The sequence below is a fragment of the Hemibagrus wyckioides genome, linkage group LG21, assembly GCF_019097595.1.
Source record: "Hemibagrus wyckioides isolate EC202008001 linkage group LG21, SWU_Hwy_1.0, whole genome shotgun sequence".
Classification (NCBI taxonomy): domain Eukaryota; kingdom Metazoa; phylum Chordata; class Actinopteri; order Siluriformes; family Bagridae; genus Hemibagrus; species Hemibagrus wyckioides.
Window position 1 is genome coordinate 6,912,669 of NC_080730.1, and position 19,909 is coordinate 6,932,577.

The 19,909-nt window shown below is 41.5% G+C and overlaps 1 protein-coding gene across 4 annotated transcripts in view; it reads right to left on the minus strand.

Moving 5' to 3' along the window:
* Window positions 1-548: 548 nt before the first annotated feature.
* Window positions 549-19,909, minus strand: part of dag1 (dystroglycan 1) — a 29,837-nt gene continuing 10,476 nt past the window's right edge. For 2 of the 4 annotated variants that reach the window (XM_058373795.1, XM_058373796.1), the window contains exons 2-3: window positions 11,855-12,417; window positions 549-5,819 (exon numbers count right to left, since the gene is read on the minus strand). In XM_058373795.1, coding sequence (XP_058229778.1) covers window positions 3,549-5,819; window positions 11,855-12,184 — 2,601 coding nt within the window. In that variant the 5' untranslated portion in view covers window positions 12,185-12,417 and the 3' untranslated portion in view covers window positions 549-3,548. Of the gene's footprint in view, window positions 5,820-11,854; window positions 12,418-18,108; window positions 18,129-18,692; window positions 19,075-19,909 lie in introns of those variants that run through there. The other 2 variants (XM_058373798.1, XM_058373799.1) reach the window with 2 other exon arrangements.

The following is a 19,909-nucleotide window of genomic DNA, read 5'->3' on the forward strand; positions in this document are numbered from 1 at the left end:
ATACAAAGACATTTTGGACAATTTCATGCTCCCAACTTTGTGGGAACAGTTTGGGGATGACCGCTTCCTGTTCCAACATGACTGCACACCGGTGCACAAAGCAAGGTCCATAAAGACATGGATGAGCGAGTTTGGTGTGGAGGAACCTGATTGGCCTGACCTCAATGAATTAGAGTGGAGACTGTGAGCCAGGCCTTCTTGTCCAACATCAGTGCCTAACCTCACCAAATGCGCTTCTAGAGGAATGGTCAAAAATTCCCAAAAACACACTCCTAACCCTTGTGGAAAGCCTTCCCAGAAGAGGTGAAGTGGTTATAGCTGCAAAGGGCGGGTCAACTCCATATTACATTCATGTGCATTTAAAGGTAGATGTCCCAACACTTTTGGCAATATAGTGTATGTATTGGCACTAGTATGGGAATGTAGTTAAGATTCTCTAAAAATGACCAGAAGGCTTGAGACCATCACAGAAGCACTATAGGGTCCTCGTGTCCATACTCGGATTACATTCACTGGTGTCCTGCTAATGAGTCAAGCTTATAAACAGCAATGAGGACACAGTTTTTGGTGAGAACAATTTTTAATACCAGAGTCCAACATACAGTGTCCAGTGACAAATGAAATCAATGCTATTAAACACAGAAAGAAAACAAATCATCTCTGCACTCAAGCATTTATTATACCACCCTTGTCTTGATTATAAGATGTAGTAATTAACCGGAAGGCTTGACAAAGTGTGAGCGATGTCCCTGAATCTGCTTTTAACTCCATGAATTATAGTTGATTCAATTCACACACACACACACACCGTAACTGTTCCAATCAAATTTAGAGTAAAAACGGAGCAAAATTAAATCACACTCAGGGCAGGCTAAAAATGAGCATTACAGCAGAGAACTCTGGCTTACGCAACACACCTGGGGGAAAGGAAAAGTATAAAAAAGCAGCAGGGAAAAATGAACACACAGCTACAGACCCCCCCCGCCCCCCCGATACACCACGCTATGCATTCAAATTAAAAGTTGTAAAGGTGTAGCAATCGCAATGTAATCTCAGTTGATGTAGGCTAATATTTTTCGTTAAGCTAGAAATAAGAGAATTCAGAATACATTCAGGAGCTTTGATTTATACAGGAGAAGAAAAAGAAAATTACCAAACTGCTGACAAATAAGGATAATATGAATGTCAGAGATTAGGACTGACATAACACTGTTCAAAACAAACAAACAAAACAGACTGATGGAATTCTACCAGTTGTGCCATCCTTTATATGATATATGAGAGAAAGAGAGAAACTCAACAATTCCCAGTGATGGTCATGTCACATTTACATCTTTGGTTTTTCCCTCGATCATCTAAAAGCCTTAAACCAGTTTAATGTATAATGAATGAAATTAAACCCTGCAACAAAAAGAAAAAAGCCTGACATCACACTACACATCTTGCTAAGCAAAAAGTTACTGGGTTAATTTGCATCTTCCCATGGTGTAGGAAATCATAAACATGTCTTAAATATGATAAATCAGCATAGAAATAAATTGCAATCTGTGTTAGGATCAAGGCAAACATGCAAAACAGAAGAAATCCCACAGATCAGTAGGCCATGCGGGTAAATCTTAGCATAAAGAACACCGCTAATGTGATCGAATGATCAAAGTCATGAAAACGAATCGAAAGGATATGGAAGCACATAACAGATTATAACAAGAACACAGCAATGAAAATAAAATCAGGCTACATATCTATACATATAAGGGGTTTTATATGTAAATCTATACTGTCCTGCACTCTCCAAAGATGGTTACAAAATACAATACATTATTGTTTTTAATAAAACTGTATCAAAAAGTTTTAAAAAATTAGACGCATATATATATATATATATAATTTCTGATGATAAACTAAATTAAGGAAAAGTTCACTACAGACATTTGATATACTTACCTCTTTGTCTAGGACTAGACTTGTTTTTTCCCCTCGCCCCCTGCCATATTTCAATGCACACACTTCTGGACTATAAATACAGTTATATCCACAGGCAGAAAGACACTATTTATACAGAAGACACTTGCTGCATCGCTGCCAAGGCAAAAAACCCGACATGATCAGTGTTGCATTTAATAAATGATGCCATTGTTTAGAGAATGATTCTTTATTAAAATATTCAGTCTTTATTTTCAGTTATTTTTGAGTCAAGGCATACACTCGATAATCATTATTGAAAAGTAAAAAAAAAAAAAAAAGAAGAAAAAATACAAACAAAAAGAAACCGTGAAACAGGATCAAATCATTCGAAAAGTGAAGCTAGACTGCGCGTCTTTCAAATCATTTAATGGAAACCGTATCAGTACTAAATGGGGAAAGGAGTAGCGAATGCCTGCTGTGACATGTAGGTATAACGACTCTACCCATTTTTACGTTTCCTTGAAAGTACAGCAGCTACATCATGCCATAATATCCTTACGATAAACCGAAACGGCCATAAAACCCAGTAATTTCGAGCATTAAAAAAAAAAAAAAAAAAAAAAAAAATAATAATAATAATAAAATTAGAAAGAAAGAAAGATCAAAATTAGAATGGCACATTTTCTCCATGTCTAGGTCTGGCATGAATCTCTATAGGGACAGAAAAACACATCCTCAAACATTTATCCAGAACATCCATAGCATAACTCGTTTCCATTACGTAGGGATACGATACGTTTTTTTTTTTTTTTTTTTAAGTGTTGTTTGACACCCACCAAAAAAAAAAAAAAAAAAAATAGAAAACGAATTAAAAAAAAACGAACAAAAACAAAAAAGAAATCTAGCAACCCTCAAATTTACAGTGGATTAAAAAAAAAAAAGAAAAAAAAAGGTTCTATCCCTCTGAAGGTTTTTGGCTACCTTTATTATGCTCATCTTTACTAGACATGTGAATAAGGGTAAAAACAGTACAATTAATGTTAAAAGGCAAACCTTATTGAATCAAACAAGCCCATAATTGTCTGCACAACTGTACCTCTAGGTCAAGTTTTTTTTTTCTTTATTTGTAGAATGTCACTATGAAACACTTGCACCTGCAGTCACTTTTTCTTATTGTCTTTATGTATTATTCAAAGAGTTCAGAAGATAAAAAGAGTGCTGTTAGGCAAGTAGTTTGATTTTGAAATAAGTCGAAAAGAAATACAAATGATAAAACAAACAAACAAACAAACAAAAAAAAAGAAAAGCCCATCTAGACACAAAAGCGCTAGGATCGGAGGGTGCATCTTCCAACTGATCAGCAGTAGCCAGACAGCCTGAGGCTGAGGTTGTTGGTGCTGTCTTTGAGGATTATATAATTATACCCCCATCATCACCACTCCAATGGAGAGAAGAAAAAAAGAAAGAAAGAAAGAAAAAAAAAAAAAAAAAAAAAGAGTCCAGTTTTATCAAAATCATCCCAACCCGCCCGATCCAATGTCTCATATTGTAATGCCCCTCCGATTTCCAAAAAATGCAGAGACAACACTGGTTTTGGAACTGCACAAGTTCCCTGTCCTCCACACTGGAGGGATCTATAAACATTAGGGTGGCACATATGGAGGTGGTGATCTGTACGGGGTCATGTTCTTAGGGCGAGACCCTTTACCCTCCATGGGAGCAGAGAAAGGGGGTGGAGGCTGGTAAGGAGGGGCATTGGGGTCCTCATCTTGTAGGCCTGAATACTCTCCCAAAATGTCTTGGTTCAGAGGTGTGGTCTCTGGACTGGCCATATTGGGATACTCTGGTGGTGGGAGAGGAGGTTTTTCCTCTTGAAGGATAAGGGGCATGCTAGAAGATGGAGGTGGCTTAGAGTCATCGAGTTCATCTGCAAAAATGATGGGAACTCCTTTTTTAATGAAGGTTGCTTGGTCTTCAATGGTAAGTTTCCCCTTGCGCTTCTTGCGATAGCAAATCATAGCAATGATGCCTGCAATCAACAGGATCGCTGCAACCACCACAGCCGGTATGACCGTGTGAAGATATACATCGTCATTGCTCTGTCGACCGGCTCCAACAGCTGGTGTAACAGCAGGTGGAACGGGGTCTGGGATCTCACCTGGTGGAACAAATAAGTAGTTGCGGCAGCTACCCGTTCCTTTGATAGTGATGTTCATGGGTCTGAAGTCTGGCTCCATGGCATTGTTGAATATCGGCGAAGGTTTGCCTTCAGCATCGGAGATCCTTCGACTCATGGCCTGAATTTGCTCCTTGGGACATGGGCTTTGTTGGAGGCTGCTGTTGGTCCACTCGATTACAATGGATCCCTTGGTAATATTTTTCAGTGTAATTGAACTAGAATTGCGATCGCCAAACGAATAGGCCAATTTCTTGACAAGAAGGATCTTCTTGTGGATATCATTGGTAACTGAACGAGGATCTCCCTGGAATCGAGCAGCAAACAGGACTGGGGGCTTAACGTTATTTCCAAAGCGACTGACACGGACCTCAAAGGCGTCTGTTGTGTAGAGACCACCTTTGTCAGCTGCCTGCATAAAGTATTCGTGCTTGCCCTCATGCTGCCAGTCTGGTAATCCATAAAGCAACTGGCTTGTGCTGTTGAACTGAATCCAGGAATCTTCACCAACAACATCAGCGTTCTTCCTCAAAGTTAATCTTAACTTGTCTGTTGTTCCATCCTCTCGATCAAAGAATGTGTCAGATGGGATTTTCACCTCAAAGTATGTGCCAATGAATGACTTGACTTGATCAATTGGGTTCCGCAGCTCTGGTCTTGTATTGCCATCGTGTATAACCGAGGAGGTGGTACTTCTGGGTGGCTTGGCTGTGGTCGTCTTCGGTTCCTTCGGGACTGGGGTGGTCTTGGGTTTCCTGGGCTTTTTTGTTGGTTTCTTGGTGGTCGGTGTTGGTGGTGTTACAGAAGGCCCAACATAAATTGGCCTGGTTACTGTGGGTTGGATTGGCATAGTGCTGGTAGTGTCCATAATTTTTGTGGGCTGAGGGGGTCCTATTGTGGGAGTATGAGCAATCGGATCTCTGGTGCGAATAGTAGGTTTCACAGGCAGTGGAACAGGGCCCCGAACAGGTTGTGAAGAACTGTCTGATGTTGGTCCAATTAACCGGGATGTAGGAGTGGGCACAATGCGGCTTGATGGCTCGGGGTATGTTGTTGGAGGAAGCAAGGAGGGCACAGGGGTGGGGGTATTAAGTTGCCGCCGTACTCGTTTAGGTACATGTGGCTTTTTGTTAGCGATGTACCATCCCACCACTGGATATCCCAAATGGGCTGACATTGTCCCTTCCTTTGCTGGAACTTGAACGCTGCTGATGTTGGGAATGTTGCTTTGATCCAAAGCACAGCCAAGTTTCCAGGACAATAAAGCACCATTTTCTACGACTTTTTTGGCATTTCCTGGCCCAGCCATAAAGGCAGACATATCAAATAAGCGATTGTTGACAACGGGCAAGACCTTCATATGCTGAAGTCCTACTCCCGAGAATTTTTTCATGCTGGCCAAAAGCTCAACTCTCTGTTTGGAGCTCATTTTGGTGAGGTCTGCATCCAAAATGACTGTAAGCACAGTAACGGGCTCTTCGTTGCCACAGACAAAATGCTGAGAATCATTGTCAGTTAACTGGATTGTTAACTGAACAGGGTCTGTGTCAGCATGTTCCTCTGGATGAACCTCAATGGAAAACACATCAGGACTCTGCGACACATGGCTTGCATTAGCAACAGACACTGATATATAGTGGACACCCTTGTCTACCTCCAAAGGAAGTCCTTGAAGGGTGCTGCTCACTGGTTCCCAGTGCAACCATGATGGTAGTGTATCTTTTCCTGCCTCTGTAATCTGGAAAGGGAAAAACAACAACAACACAAATTACAAAACCCAGTCATTATACAGAAACAACTGAAAAAGCTAGGACACAGATATTGGAAGTGTGATAGTGGAGGAGTAAATCATCAGTAAATTAAACGTGGAACATTTCAACTGAAGTATGCAAAAGCATCAGTTAAAACCAATTAAATGAACAAAGCCTCTGGCTTGAAAACCTACAATAACAATTTAGCTGATATAAAAACCTCCGACTTTGAAACATGTATTTCGGATATGAAATGATCAAATCATAGACTGGGGTAGTAAACTTTATGCAACTAACTTTAAATGAGTCAGAAATGTACAGTAATGAATAAATCTGTTGATAAAGTGATTGAAATAAACAACATAAAAAAAAAATATATTTCTTCTGCCTCCAACCACCTAAACTGACGGTTGATAAATAATGTAAATATGAAGCTCCAGAGACAGATTATTAGTGCTCTAACTAGTAGACTGTGGGAGCTGTGGCTGTAGCAGCTGGCCTTTTTATTTCCGTCCCTAAACTTTATAGCTGCAAATTGTCCTCCGCCACGCCTTTTTACGCTGATAGTTTTGTTGCACCTCTAAACATCGTTGTCATGTCAATGCTGACCAGTGACCACCTATTTGTTTACATAAAAAGAGCTCAATAATTCAGGAGGAAGTCCAATTACAACTAATCTATAATGCGGTTGATGAATTGTGGGCTTAAAACGTCAACACTGCAGCAGTCAAAATGGTCAATGTGTACAGCACTGTGCCATTCTTAATATATAAATATATAAATATATAAAAGAACACAAGGAGCTATTAGTTATTCCATTTTATAAAACTCCGCTGCTGAATTCTTCAACGTCAGTAGTTAGAAAATTCACATTTATTTTCTAAAATAGTACGGTGCTGTCAGCAGTAACAGGCTTGCAAATCATAAATTAAATACTGACGACTTATAAGGCAGGATCTCGAAAATCTGACGAAATAAAAACGGATAAATAATTAAACAAATGTGTTATATAATCATTTTATATGATGAAACTTATGGCGAGATGGTTATTCAACATTTCTGGAGTGTCAGAGCATTGGAGTAACAGTCAGAGGTAAAGCTAAAAGTTTCTCTCTCAGAAAGTGAGCAAGACAGGCAGCAATTTGCTGTCTTTAAGAGAATACAACACTTTAGGGAATCTGGTTACTGGAAAATAATCTATATGGGGGGTGGGGGGAGTGGGGTTTGACAGTGGATGTGGCCCGATGCACACCAGTTAATCACATCGTCATTGGATATTTTCCTACAACAGCATGTGCCCAACATGTTTTACTCCTTACATATTTTTTAAATACGGGACGTAAAATGACTATTTTAACAGTATTTGGTTTGGACAAGATTCATGTTACTTAGTTCTGAATGAATAGTACAAAACATTACAAGCTGCATATGTTCTCGGCTTCAAAAAGTTTGGGAATTGCCCTTACTGAGTCTCTTAAATCCAAAATATCGGCAACAAAACCGCTGCCAAAACCACATAACCACCACCATTAAGTCTACCACAGTTTCCAAGCTGATGATTCATGAAAGCCGTTCTAAAGAGAGCGAGAGCGAGAGCGAGAGCGAGAGCGAGAGAGAGAGAGAGAGAGAGAGAGGGGTCCCTGCCAAAAACAAGTACTTCTTGAATTAAAAGAAAATGAAGAGGAGGAAATTAAAAAAAAAAAAAAAAGAGTGGCTAGAATAGCAACACGGCATAAGTAAATAACATCTGGGTTTCCTTACAGGTTCTCGTTTTCGTATTTTAGCGGCAGGGATTTTAAGGTTGGAGAAGAGGCTGAGGTACATGCCGGAGGAAGTGAGCGTTCACAAAAAAACAAAAACAAACCAGAAGACAAGCCTCCTGAGACGCTTCCATATCTTAATCAAGTGAAGCCCGTGGAAGAGAATACTCCTGTTGCCCTGACATGAAGGAATTAAAAGGAATAAAATGAAAACTCAGCCATCAAAGATGAATAAAAGGGTCTATTGTCAGTGTGCACGTGTGGGGGAGCCCACAGCAAAAAAAAAAAAAAAAAAAAAAAAGAAAGAAAGAAAGAAAAATATAGAGGGCTTCATTGTTATGGTGGGAAGACAGCTGAAAAGATAAGATTCATAGTTTTGAAGGAGTAGGCTATGGCATGTCTGAGATATGAGGTTGAAATGGAGCCTGTGAAGACACAGGGGGAATTGGCAGAGTGGAGTCTTTTCACTGGAAAATTTTAGGAGGCGGAACCCTTTAGTTTGGCTGAATGGATGTTTTAAAGGAACCGGATCCTCGAGTCTATATTTTCTTGGTAAAATGTGCTCGCACAGAAGTAAAAAAATTTGCCGATATATAAAGATATCATGTTTTCACATTCTCGTAGGCGGCAGCGCTACAGATCATTCTTAGTAGATGATTTATTTCTGATTAAAAGAAAATAAAAATAAATAATGAATAAATAACCGAGGTCAAAAAACTACTTTATTTGCAAAATAAAATTCGTAACAGTTATCAAGAAAGCAATAAAGCGATGAGAGAAATTTTATTCATTTATATTCAGTTAAAATATTAAATTAGTAATTCTCTCCCTGCTAAATTTGGGATTTGAATACGATATTAAAATATTAAATTATAATTATATTAAATCATTACATTCCTCAGGGCAGGAATTTCAGTGCTTCCTTTAAGTTGCGAAACAGACAGTTTAAAGCAAGCGATGGAAAAGAAAAGACAGTATGAAGCAAAAGGTCACGTAAAACGCAGGGTGGAGGGGAGATGGAAGTGCACTCCTATCACCTAGTGCAGATTTAACACGGCCCTACATGGAACACGAGGAGACTAGAAGATTAGACGCGGTTAAAGCCTTATCATTTTAGCCCAAATCGTTAGGCAGAGGGAAAGAAGTAAAACGGAGAGATTTTGTAGATTATATCCACAGAAGTATTTAGAAGAAAGTGGAGCCAGTGAACGACACTTTTTCATGTGTAAACTCTCAGCAGTGCACTCTTGTGGACATGAAGAATAAAGGAGCAAATGAGTTGGCAGCCTCACATACACACTGTGACTTATTTTCCTCTCCCCTTGCCATTTCTGCACAAGACTAAATGGCCGTGTGTGAATTAACTCTGTTCTAAAAATGACTATTCGGGGTTACTGAAATGTTCTGCAAAGGCCACTGGTAAATGACTGTAATGCTACGCTTCCATACAGCACCGCGAAAAAGCTGGTTGCTATGCAAAGGAAATCACAACAAAAACACAAGGCATAACCCCTTAATACAACTGATCTGACTTGGCATGATTTGTATTTAACCATAAACATGGAATGAGTCACATTTCCAAGGTTTTTTTTTTTTTTTTTTTTAATTTATTTTTTTTTTTTTTATTTATTTATTTTTTAATGCAGGCTGCTGGAATACAAAGCTTTCTGCTACTGCACAGCCGAGGCTAATTAGATTTCAGTGCCAGTCTTTGTGTGGAAAAAAGGAGGGGCTGTGGAACGTGGAAGGATCCTGGTGTCGCAGGCGAATACGAAAGCGCTGGAGGAGTGGAGGTTGGGATGAGGTTGGGAGAGGAAAGAAAAGAAGAAGAAGAAGAACGCAAAAACATTTCCAAGAGGCCAGCGATAATAAAAAAAAAAACCCAAAAACAAAAGCATCTGTCACTATTCATCATAACCCCTGAGACTGAGGCACTTGTCAATGGCTTTCTGCTGCATGTTATTCGTGATAACTACAAAAAGACAAAACGGGTCACTTTGCTATTATTTCTAGCATTTCTAGGCTCTGTTCCGCGCAGTCGAGGTATTTATTCTGATCCAGTCCTCTGCAGCCCAACACACTTGAGACAGGAAATCAATCAGGTGCATTAGAGACTGGAACAGCTCAGTACACCATTTGTGAATCTTCCAAGTTTTGCTCAGGAACAAGCTAGTTCTGGCATTAACAGCTGTACACGTAATACAATAGAAACGGTGGAGAGCTGCAGAGTGGACAAATTATAAATCCATTAGCTAGCCTACTAGGCAAGTAAAAGTAAACTGCGCTGCCCAGTCCCATGGTTTAGTAGCCTAGAAACTGACTTTACAGCTAAAGTAATGATGAATGGCAAACTAGTTACCTAGCTATGTGCATTAATTAAGATTAAGGGAAACAAATATATGGTCACTGGTCAGTGTTTCGGCCATAAGCAGTGAGACTGTCTAGCGTGCATCTTCGTTTAACAATAAAGGAGCAAGTAAACTTTACTTTCACCACGGATGTGTTCGTTTACTTGTGTATGTTTTGTACATTTGTAGGATTTAATTTTGCAACCACTAGGTGGCGCTTCTTAGCCAAAACATCCCTGTTCACCTATAGTCAGTGTTTCATGTTTAGCGATTTCATGCACATGGAAGTCACGCTTCACTTCAAAACTTTTTTTTTTTTTTTTTTTTTTGAATTGCGCCCCAAATCTTGACAACATTCACTATATATTCAAAAATATCTGAGACTGGCAACCAAAAAAGATCTTTCATTAGATTGAAAGCGGCAACACTACAGTATACACGTTAGTTTGTTTATGCAGTTGGGGACACAGCAGGACATTGTGCTGAACTGACTCTGCTATTTATACTGGTACTGGACCACACAGGCACATGAACTTCTGAAGATGGGCCACGAGCAACAACACCAAATGACCGCAGGATATGTGCGATGGCAATCTTGCATAAGCAAAGTTAACTTAGCCTTATGGTAACTGTAAGAAGGTTGTAGAACGGCTATGCTCTGCATGTTTTTTTTAAGTGGGATTCTTCAGTTTTCATCTGCCTCAACTGATGTGTGGAAATACTTCATGTGTAGCATGCATGAAAGTTGAGTATATTTAAACAAAGTGAATTATGGTTAAATAAACCGTGTATATACAGATACAAAATTGAAAAAGTCAACTGCTAGTCAATTGCAAGTCATTTTGGTAATAGGATTTTTTTTTCCTATTTGTCCTCTGGGCATCTACATATTTTTTAAAATGAAGTGTAACAAAAACAGCCTGGACACAAACTCTGCTTGTCCTGGGCCTTCGGAGTAGTAATTGGCCTTTCACCCAACCCTGGTGAATATCAGTAACTGGCCTTTTCCTAGCCTTCGTTTACACTTTAAAATGAGGTGAGGTTGGAGAGACAAATCGGTTAAGGTGGAATACGGAAAACAGCAGCTGTACACCACATAAACTGTTGCGTCGCAGCATTCTTGGGCGCAGCTGTCAGAGGAGATTTCTCCAAATGTGCACAAAGGGGCTAGAGGTTTCAAACTTTAAAAATGCTCTTGACGGGCACAAATTATCCTATGAATATAGGATTACACGGCAGCCATGGGAAAGTCTCTGAACGTTTATGTGGGATAGGGAAACACAACGACAAGTTATGTGCTGGGGGTCACGCTTTTACAGCAACTGACATGGAAACGGGACGGGGCAGGGGGGGATGGGGGTCGGGAGTTAAAAAAATGCCCATCCCCTGTTGGGTGGCTGCTAAGCAGGATACACATATTTAATGTCAGGGTGTAATGACCTCTACCTGCTGAGGGCACAACATTAATACACAGACTGATCTAGTAAGGCTGTAGACAGCCATATCTAGATCTGATTATTAGATTTATTTAGAATTAAAAAGAACAGCATGTCCTCTCCCCAGCCTAAACAGCATTTGCACATAGTACATGAGCTATATAAAGTTGGTATTACCAACCCTGATCAGCATGCAGGGTGCGTGCATCCTCTGAATTCTGTGAGAGCACTGGGCCTTAATGTGTGATGCACTCATGGGGTTTATAAGTTGTGTTCTGTTATTAGAGTTACTGCTGCCTTTTATGGGTCGCTACTCAGAAGGGAAGCATGGAATAAGTTTCGAGAAGCGACGCTAGAGGCAATGTCACTTCTCCCGCTGACTTAAGTTTACTGGCTAAACAACGAATACAAATGAATCAGTTATGCAAAAAAATGTGGAACGGCTGATGAAAGGCAGCGGATAAATTATCTGGCTCACCGTAACTTTGCTCCCAGAATCCTTGGCTTTTGTGGGGATCTGCATCTGGAACATCCTTCCCACTACCGCGGAGGAATCGGGGAAGCCGCTCGGTTGCGCCACGGCCGACACTACCGCTTGCGCCTCCTGGAGGTCAGAGAGCACCGCAGAGTGCATGGAGGCCTCCAGCTGTGCCATGTCCCCCAGCACCTCCAAGGTTCCCTGGGGTGATGACGCCTGAGCTCCTGCCAGCAGCATGACTGTCAGTAGGAGCAGCGCTATAGTCCTGCTCCCCAGCCCCAGCATGCGCCAGCAGCCTGCATCCCGGAACTTGCTCAGTTTATTGCGCATACTTGCTTTTGTTGTCTCACTCTGGCACAAAGAAGAATGTCCAGTTGAGGGGGCAGCATGCACACCCCCTGCCGAGGCCCAAAGAACGGATCCTTTTCTTGTTTTTTTAGAAGCGCCCCCAGCTCCCAGGCAAGCCTCTTCTTTTGTTCTCGCTGCTTTCTCTGTTTCCTTGCCTTTTGTCAGAATCTCTTCAGTACTCCTGAAATCCCATTGTTAGAGGTTGCCTCTGAGACCTGGTGAAAGAGAAGAGAATTCATTAGCGTGCATTTCAATACCAAAGGAGACACGGTGATGTCTAGTTAAGGAATCTAAAGCAAGGACAAAATAATGCCAGCCCCCACCAACCACCTAGTCCCCCCCCCCCCAAAAAACAAAACCCCACACACACACACCACTCCACCAATTACTTGCATTTAGTCAACAGTATGACCGATTCTTGATTCCCTCCACTTTACTTTCCTTACTTTCCACACACACACTGTTCACACAGGTGGATAAGTCTAATCTTATTAACATTCACAGCTTTCTCTGTCCTGGCTCGGCAAACTCGTTCAGCCATTACCAAACATGTCCCTGAAAAGCACTCTGCACCAAGCAGACTGTGAAGAAAAATGCGTTAAGACAGGGGGTCAGTCCACTGACCAACTGACTGAAGCGTTTCTGTCGGGGAGGCAGGAATAAATGCATGGCTTTTCCCCTATTGTTTCATAGGGAGGCAGAGACAGAACACTGACCTCTGGGGGTTTATTATTCATACTGGTCCTTTCAAGTAGAGCTCACAGCGAGAGAAGGAGTGCTCGAAAGGAAGGCAGTGGGCAGCAGGGTTTATGCGTTTGAAGAGGGGGATGCAGTTCCAAACAATACAGATGATTTCCCCAGAGGCCCTCCTCTCAGTGCCACTCTGGCCGGGATTCAGACTATGAGGGGAGAGGCGGTAGAAGAGCCGGCTCTCACGCTCCGAGTTATCTGGGCCCCAGTGAGAACAGACCAGCGCTTCTTTAGTACGCTCGTAAAAACAACAATAGCTTTGTACAGTAAGCTTTCCTCTTGATAGCCTGTAGTGTTTTTCCTCAATGCCTGTCCGTTCGAACCAAGACAAAAAAAAATAATCAATCTGTTTTTGAAGTCTGGTTCGTGTTAGCCAGCAAGCAGACACCTGCACTGTGGAATCAAAGAGATATAAACAGAAGAGAGACAGTACTACTGGGAATCTGTGCTGAATAACATAACAGTGTTTTTCAGGTTAGGAACCCCTTTGTGAATCCAGATTAAGAGCTGATGGAACATGATCGGTGCAGTGTAACAGTCATCTGAGCCAAGATCCGCCAGTGGCCGGCCATCATCTACTGCCCCTGCAGTGTGTTCCTGTTAGGATTTTAAACACACTTGCCGCTTGCCAGCCCATTTGTTTCCATGTCAGCCAACACAGAGTCTATCACCGCTGGTGAATAACTAACACCACCACGCTCTCTACTCATTGTCTAGTATCACAATGATAAACCGTGTTGACAGACAGGCTTGTATGGCAAGCCAGCTAATTTTGGGGGGGTTGTTTTCATGCAAATAAAACCAATCGCCCACAAGTGAAGAAGAAAGCTGACGTACCAGCTAACAAATACAAATTCTCAAACTCTTTATCAGCTTAATGCAGTACAGCTGAGTTTCATTCTTTTCCAACACAAGCAGTAAAACATGATGTCAGCCTCAATGCATGGACAAAGGCATTAAGCCTCTTAATGCTTCCAGTGCTTCCTATGAAGAGGCTTGGCAACAGAAAATAGACCGCGAGAGTCCAAAACGACCCACACCAAAGAAAACAAGACAGTTCAGACAGCTGTAGAAGCTGCAAACACTTTCTTCCAGTCACTCCAAATGAGTGAGGGTGCTTGACTGAAAAACGGCCTGCTACAGCTATTGATTAACAAATAACACCCTTAATTCAGGCAATAGTGATGATGGTGATAGTGACAGAGGGAAAGGCCTCAACTCTCTTAATCCTCCATTCACAAATCTGCCAAATGCAAATCCTTCATTCACATGAAGCATCACCGTAATGGATAAGGTCGGGTTATGGTTCGTTTTTCCTCACCTCCATAGAACAGGCTGATAAAATTACGGGCACATGAAAGGATGGGTTCAGACCCATCTCCGGTTACGGATAAAGACCTCCTTTCAGCACTCACAACGCGAGGGCCTAAAAAAAATGATAACCCATCACTAAATTCCTCTTTAGAACAAGAGTCAGCAGAGCAGACTTGACGAGGCTGAGTACATTTCAGCAGAGAAACTAAACCTGATACCTTCCTATCCTATTCTCTAACCATCTTTGCCTCAAGTGCAACATTAAGATTAAGGCCTAAATAAGTTCACATTACCACAGAAGGCAGGCCTCTGGTGGTCAAAAGGTTTTTTAAATGCAGTGAGGTCTATAAAGAGTGCTAGAAACAGAAGCTCTGGTAGCCAGCAGAGTGCTTTCCCCCTGGCACCGTGGCAACACCCTTTGTGCACAATGCTCACGGGGGCTCGTGGTATTGGATAGGATTATAAAGGCAGTGAGTCACTCTGTCTGCAAACGCATTCCACTCAGACAGAGTCACTGAACCAGTGAAGCTCACAGCCTTCATTTCTGGAAAACGAGGACAAAACAACGAATGCCTTGTTGAACAAATCTGTACGAACTTTATCCTCGTGGTAGTTTAAAAAAAATTTTAAAAAAATCCTCCACCTTTTGTTTTGTCATTATTTCTACATTTGCTCAAGCACCCAGAAGCCCTAGCACTGGTAATTAGAGAGGAACAATGCTGAATTTGTTACTGCAATGAGACAGAACCACTTTGACCGCTTGTTTATGTAAGTGCTAAATAAAATACACAGAAGATTGAACCTTTAAGACGAATAATACAATAGTCCTGAATACAGCTCAGTTATGTCATCTGAACAAAAAAACTATAATTTAGCAGTTTACTTCTAACGATAAACAAACAAACATGTTCCCAAATGATGAACAATGACTCACAAAAAAAAAGGCAATGCCTTAAAATGCTAAAGAAGTGAAAACGATCGCAGTTATGGTCCCACTTTACACTTAACAACACTTCATTGACCTGAAACAACAATCTCATTTTCTCAGTTCTGCATCCGTGCGACATTTGTTTGAAAAGAAAATAAATGGGGGGGAAAAAAAAAAAAAAAAAAAAAAAAAGTCGCTGCTTGCTAGAACAACAAAACAGTCGAATAGATTGGAAGAAATGTCAGCTGAAGATACAAATCGCAGTTATTTGGAGGGAACTGATGAATATTTGACATTTAGGTTGTGGAAGACATGCGTGTCTGTAAAGTCAGATGAATATGAAGTATGTTTTAGGCTAGAGTACAGTCCGAAACTGAATGGCATTAGCCGCTTCAGGTTGGAGGTACACTACATCCTTTACTCGAGGGCAGAGCGCCAGTAGCCACTGTGTGGTTCTGAACCCGTAATGTCTCGCACGATAGCCAACTGTTAATGCTCTAGCAGAATCCAGATGGAGGGAGGGGGCAGATTAATGAGGTTTTTCTCTGTTTCGAAATGGTGCAGTTTGGAGACAAATGCAGCCTGGTTCTTTCGAGAGAGGCATTCAAGAGCGATCGAGTGATATCAAAACTCATCAGTCGACAAGTTACAAAGCCGACTTAAGCGAGTGCCAAGCTGTCAGCAACATTTTCCTCCTTTTCAGATAGAAAGAAGAAAAAAAAAAAAGATTCTATTGCAGGACCATATTATTTCGATCATAAGACACATTTTAGCTGCTGCTTGTACAATAGAAAGCAGCTTACATGTACATTCATTTTGCAAGATGGCAAAAATCACTAGTACTTTAACGAAACTTGAAATGGCATCCAACTTATTCATTGGTTCATCTTTAATAACCGTTTTAACCTGGTCAGGGCTGTGGTGTCCCGGAGACACACCCTGGATGAAAGAAAAAAAAAAAAACAACCTGATGCAAGGAACTATGCACATATTCACCACTGGAGCTGTTAGGAATCAAGCAACTAATATTGATAATACAGTTATATGAGAGAGAGAGAGAGAGAGATGAAGAGAGGGAGATGAATAGAGAAATAGAGACAGAAAGAAGGAAGACAAACAGAAGGAAAGAAGGACAGACAGACAGACAGACAGACAGAAGGAAAGAAGGACAGACAGAAAGACGGACAGACAGACAGAAAGAAAGAAAATGGAGGAAAACTGTCACTATTCCTAACTGACCTTCTCGAAGCAACTGTGTGTGTGGTCCACACCCTCAATAGGGTCAGAGGTCATCACAACCCTCCTAATTTGGCAAACATGTTCAGCAGCTCGTTTACTGAGCTGAAGCTTGCCAGGTATTGCAATTTTAAAAATTAATGGAAAAAAAAGTATTTGTATTGACTGAAATTTTTACTGAAAAGCTCGGCATTTGAATCCAGTGCAGAAACTGAAATGAATGCACTCCTCCTCAAAAAATGCTTGGAATGTTGCACAATTCCAAGTATTCAAAGTACATACTCTGCCATCAACAAGCGAAAAATTATATACAATTGCAAAGTGGATCCTTATCTGTGTGTGTGTGTGTGTGTGTGTGTGTTTTGCAGGTTCAATGTTCACTTCTCTGGAACTCCCTGTTTCCTTCTGAACCTTGGTCAGATATTATGCTTGTACACACATCTTCTATTAATGATGAGATGATGTGAGGGGGAAAAAACAAACAAACAAAAAAAAAAAACATGGTGGCTACAAGCACTGAAGTTAGATTACAGCCAGCACGAAATTCTCAAACGCTTCGTGCTTCAAGTATGATTTCAGTGCAGGGCATGCCGGCACGTATGGGATTACATGTCATGTTCAAGCAAATCCTGAATACGACTGCATCTTGGAATTTGTGAGATATAGCAGGAAACTGAACTGTGCGTGAATTCCCAACACCTACAGATGAAATAACTGAAAAGAAAGAAACAAATATGAAAGGACTCTACAGAGAGACAGTCAGAGGTGTAGGGTGGGAGAAAAAGTCACAAGCGGTCTGTTTTTAAATTGAAAGTGCCCTTTGCAAACACGCAGGTCCCCACATGCCTGCAGAGCAAACATGAACCAAGTGACCTGGCAGTAATGGTGATACTTGAGTAAGGGGCGCGGCGGCCATCTTGACTCTTGCGACAATGGGAAGCTTTTACTCTCCCATGGTTCATTACAAAGACTCCTACGAGCTTGTGTTACACAGGCCACCTGTGGGCTGAAGAAACTATAATATTAAAGTAAAAAAAAATAATAATAATAATAATAAATCTAACCTTCAAACAGATTGTGTTGCACTTTCCCCAAAATCCTTCACTGCATTAATCGACACAGAGATAGTCAGAAACTAAATAACATGTAATCAGGAATTAACTAGGTTTACTGCTCATATCCTGCATTTGGGAATGATCCTGTCAAAAGGTTAGAGAAGCCTATCAGGGCCCACACATGCATTTATAATTCAAGGTAAAGCTAAATGAAGCATGGGAAATAGGAAATGTTTAAGCGCTGCAGAAAACATGTACGCTTTGATGAGTTAGCTCTGTTCGAGGAGAGTTACAGCTTATATGGGGTTTACCATATTCCTCTGTCAAGGCTCCTTAGATCTCCGGAATTACATCACCGCAACGCTGTGGTGTGGGGTGGCATGGGAATTAAAACCCGGAGATGAAGTCAAAAATTATTATTATTATAAACCCTTCAGAAATCTGGGGGTATCTCATATAATTACATTTGAGCAAAATGAGAATCCTTTACGTTTCAATCCTGACGCGTCTCTCTGGGGAACTTATTAGAGATGAGCCGCTACCAAGACTAACATCTGGCCTAGATTAGGTCTTTGGAAAAATGTTCTCGAGCGACGAGAAGAGCTTGAAAATGAGATTCAAACCTGCAAACAGGAACGGCTACTTCCAGGCAATAGCTCGGGCTTCGGAAATGTGATCGCTAAACAGCTTTGCCAATCATCCGAATGCTTCCTGAAATAACTAAACTGTTGCCCTGGGGAATATGGAGATCAAATAATATTCCTAATAGTTTCTGAAAATTGGGCTTTATTGACCTTCCAAGGGAATGAGATGGTCAGGAGACGAAAATACACTGACTGCTCTCTTTAAGTTCCTCTTCTCGACAACTTGTCAAAATAAATTATGTTTGCCTCCGAGCACATCTCCGCCAAACGATGAACAAGATGCGCACTGTGACCTTTCAAATTATGTCTGAGCTGCATTCAACGCGCGTTTATCCAGAAATAGCCTGTAATCAAAGTGGTAATGGCCGCTCTGTCTGCACGCCTCTTTTTTAGAAGCGTTTCAAGTGCGTGCTGACGAGCACACTGGGCATGCCATAAACACTAAAGCTGCTCATTTGGCTTGTTTTATCAGGGATCTCAGATGCTGTATGAAGACCACCAGGTGGCGGGAGTGACAGCTGAAACACCAAAACTGCTTACAAAAATCACAGCTCTGGACCCACCCTGAAGTCCGGATAATGCAACAACCTCCGAGTTGGCCTGGTGTGCCTCTTGGAGCTTTTCAAGGTCGATGTGGTTGTAAAAATGGCTCGGTGAGAACAACCTGTTAACCTCCAAACTAAGAGTGGTGGTTTAGAAGCAGGTTATTAAGCAGGGCTGGGGGTATTTCTGGAAATGGTCCATCTTCAAAAATAGGTGGAGGCACATGGTCTTGGGTAGATACAGACATCTATCTAAGACATCACCAAGTCCCCAGGGTGGTGTTGCCAAAGTGGTGATGCTTCTTCATCACTGTTTAGTTTATAAATAACCAGCCCCTTGCTTACACCCCCCCTAAAACCGCAGCGTTTTCTGTTCCACGTAATGGGACAAAAATAGTCTCAGTAAGGTCGAGGCAAAAAAGTCTAGACGCCAGAGGAGACCTTATCTACACAATATATATATATATATATAAAAGGACAGATAATCACTGGTTCTTATAATCGAGGACAAGCATGTCCTCAATCACACTTTCAAATCAGGAGCCATGTAACTCAGGCTACGTGCTGGCTTCTTTGCTTTAATCGCAAGATGGACTCCGTCTCGCTCGCTCGCACGCCTGTTGGATCTGCACCAAGTGGCTGCAGAGAGAGCGAATCCCTGATCCTGTGAATGAGCAGTTCGGCTCACACCGAGGTGATGCTAGCTTGTTCAAGCAGGATTGGCTAACCGCTGCCGCTTCCTCACTTTCACTGATCTGGGATGACACCGCTCAGGATGCCTGAGAAAAGACACCGAGAGAGAGAGAGAGAGAGAGAGGACTTGCTCTTGGGTACAGATGATGGGGGTGGGGGAAAAGGTAAAAGAAAGTGGCTCGTCACGTTTCCTTAGCCAAGGGGATGACAACAGCATTCAGAGCGTGTTCAACAACCAGGCACAGAGTCCTCTTGGGAATTGGACTTGAAGAAAAAAAAAAAATGAATACACTGCCATACTATTTCATCCTTAGTGTCTTTTCTCTCTCTATCTGTATGTGTGTATGTGTATTTGGGAGGGCGTTAGGAGGACAAGACGCTACAGTGCTGAACGACTGTGGGCTGAAAGACGGCACTTCAAAAGATGATCGATGTTTGCTCAGAACAAACCACGGTGCTGTGCTGTGGAAGGAAGCAAATCTATTTCCACCCTCTGTGTGTTTGACACGCACGTATCAAAGCCGCCATGCTCGGGGTGTGAGAAT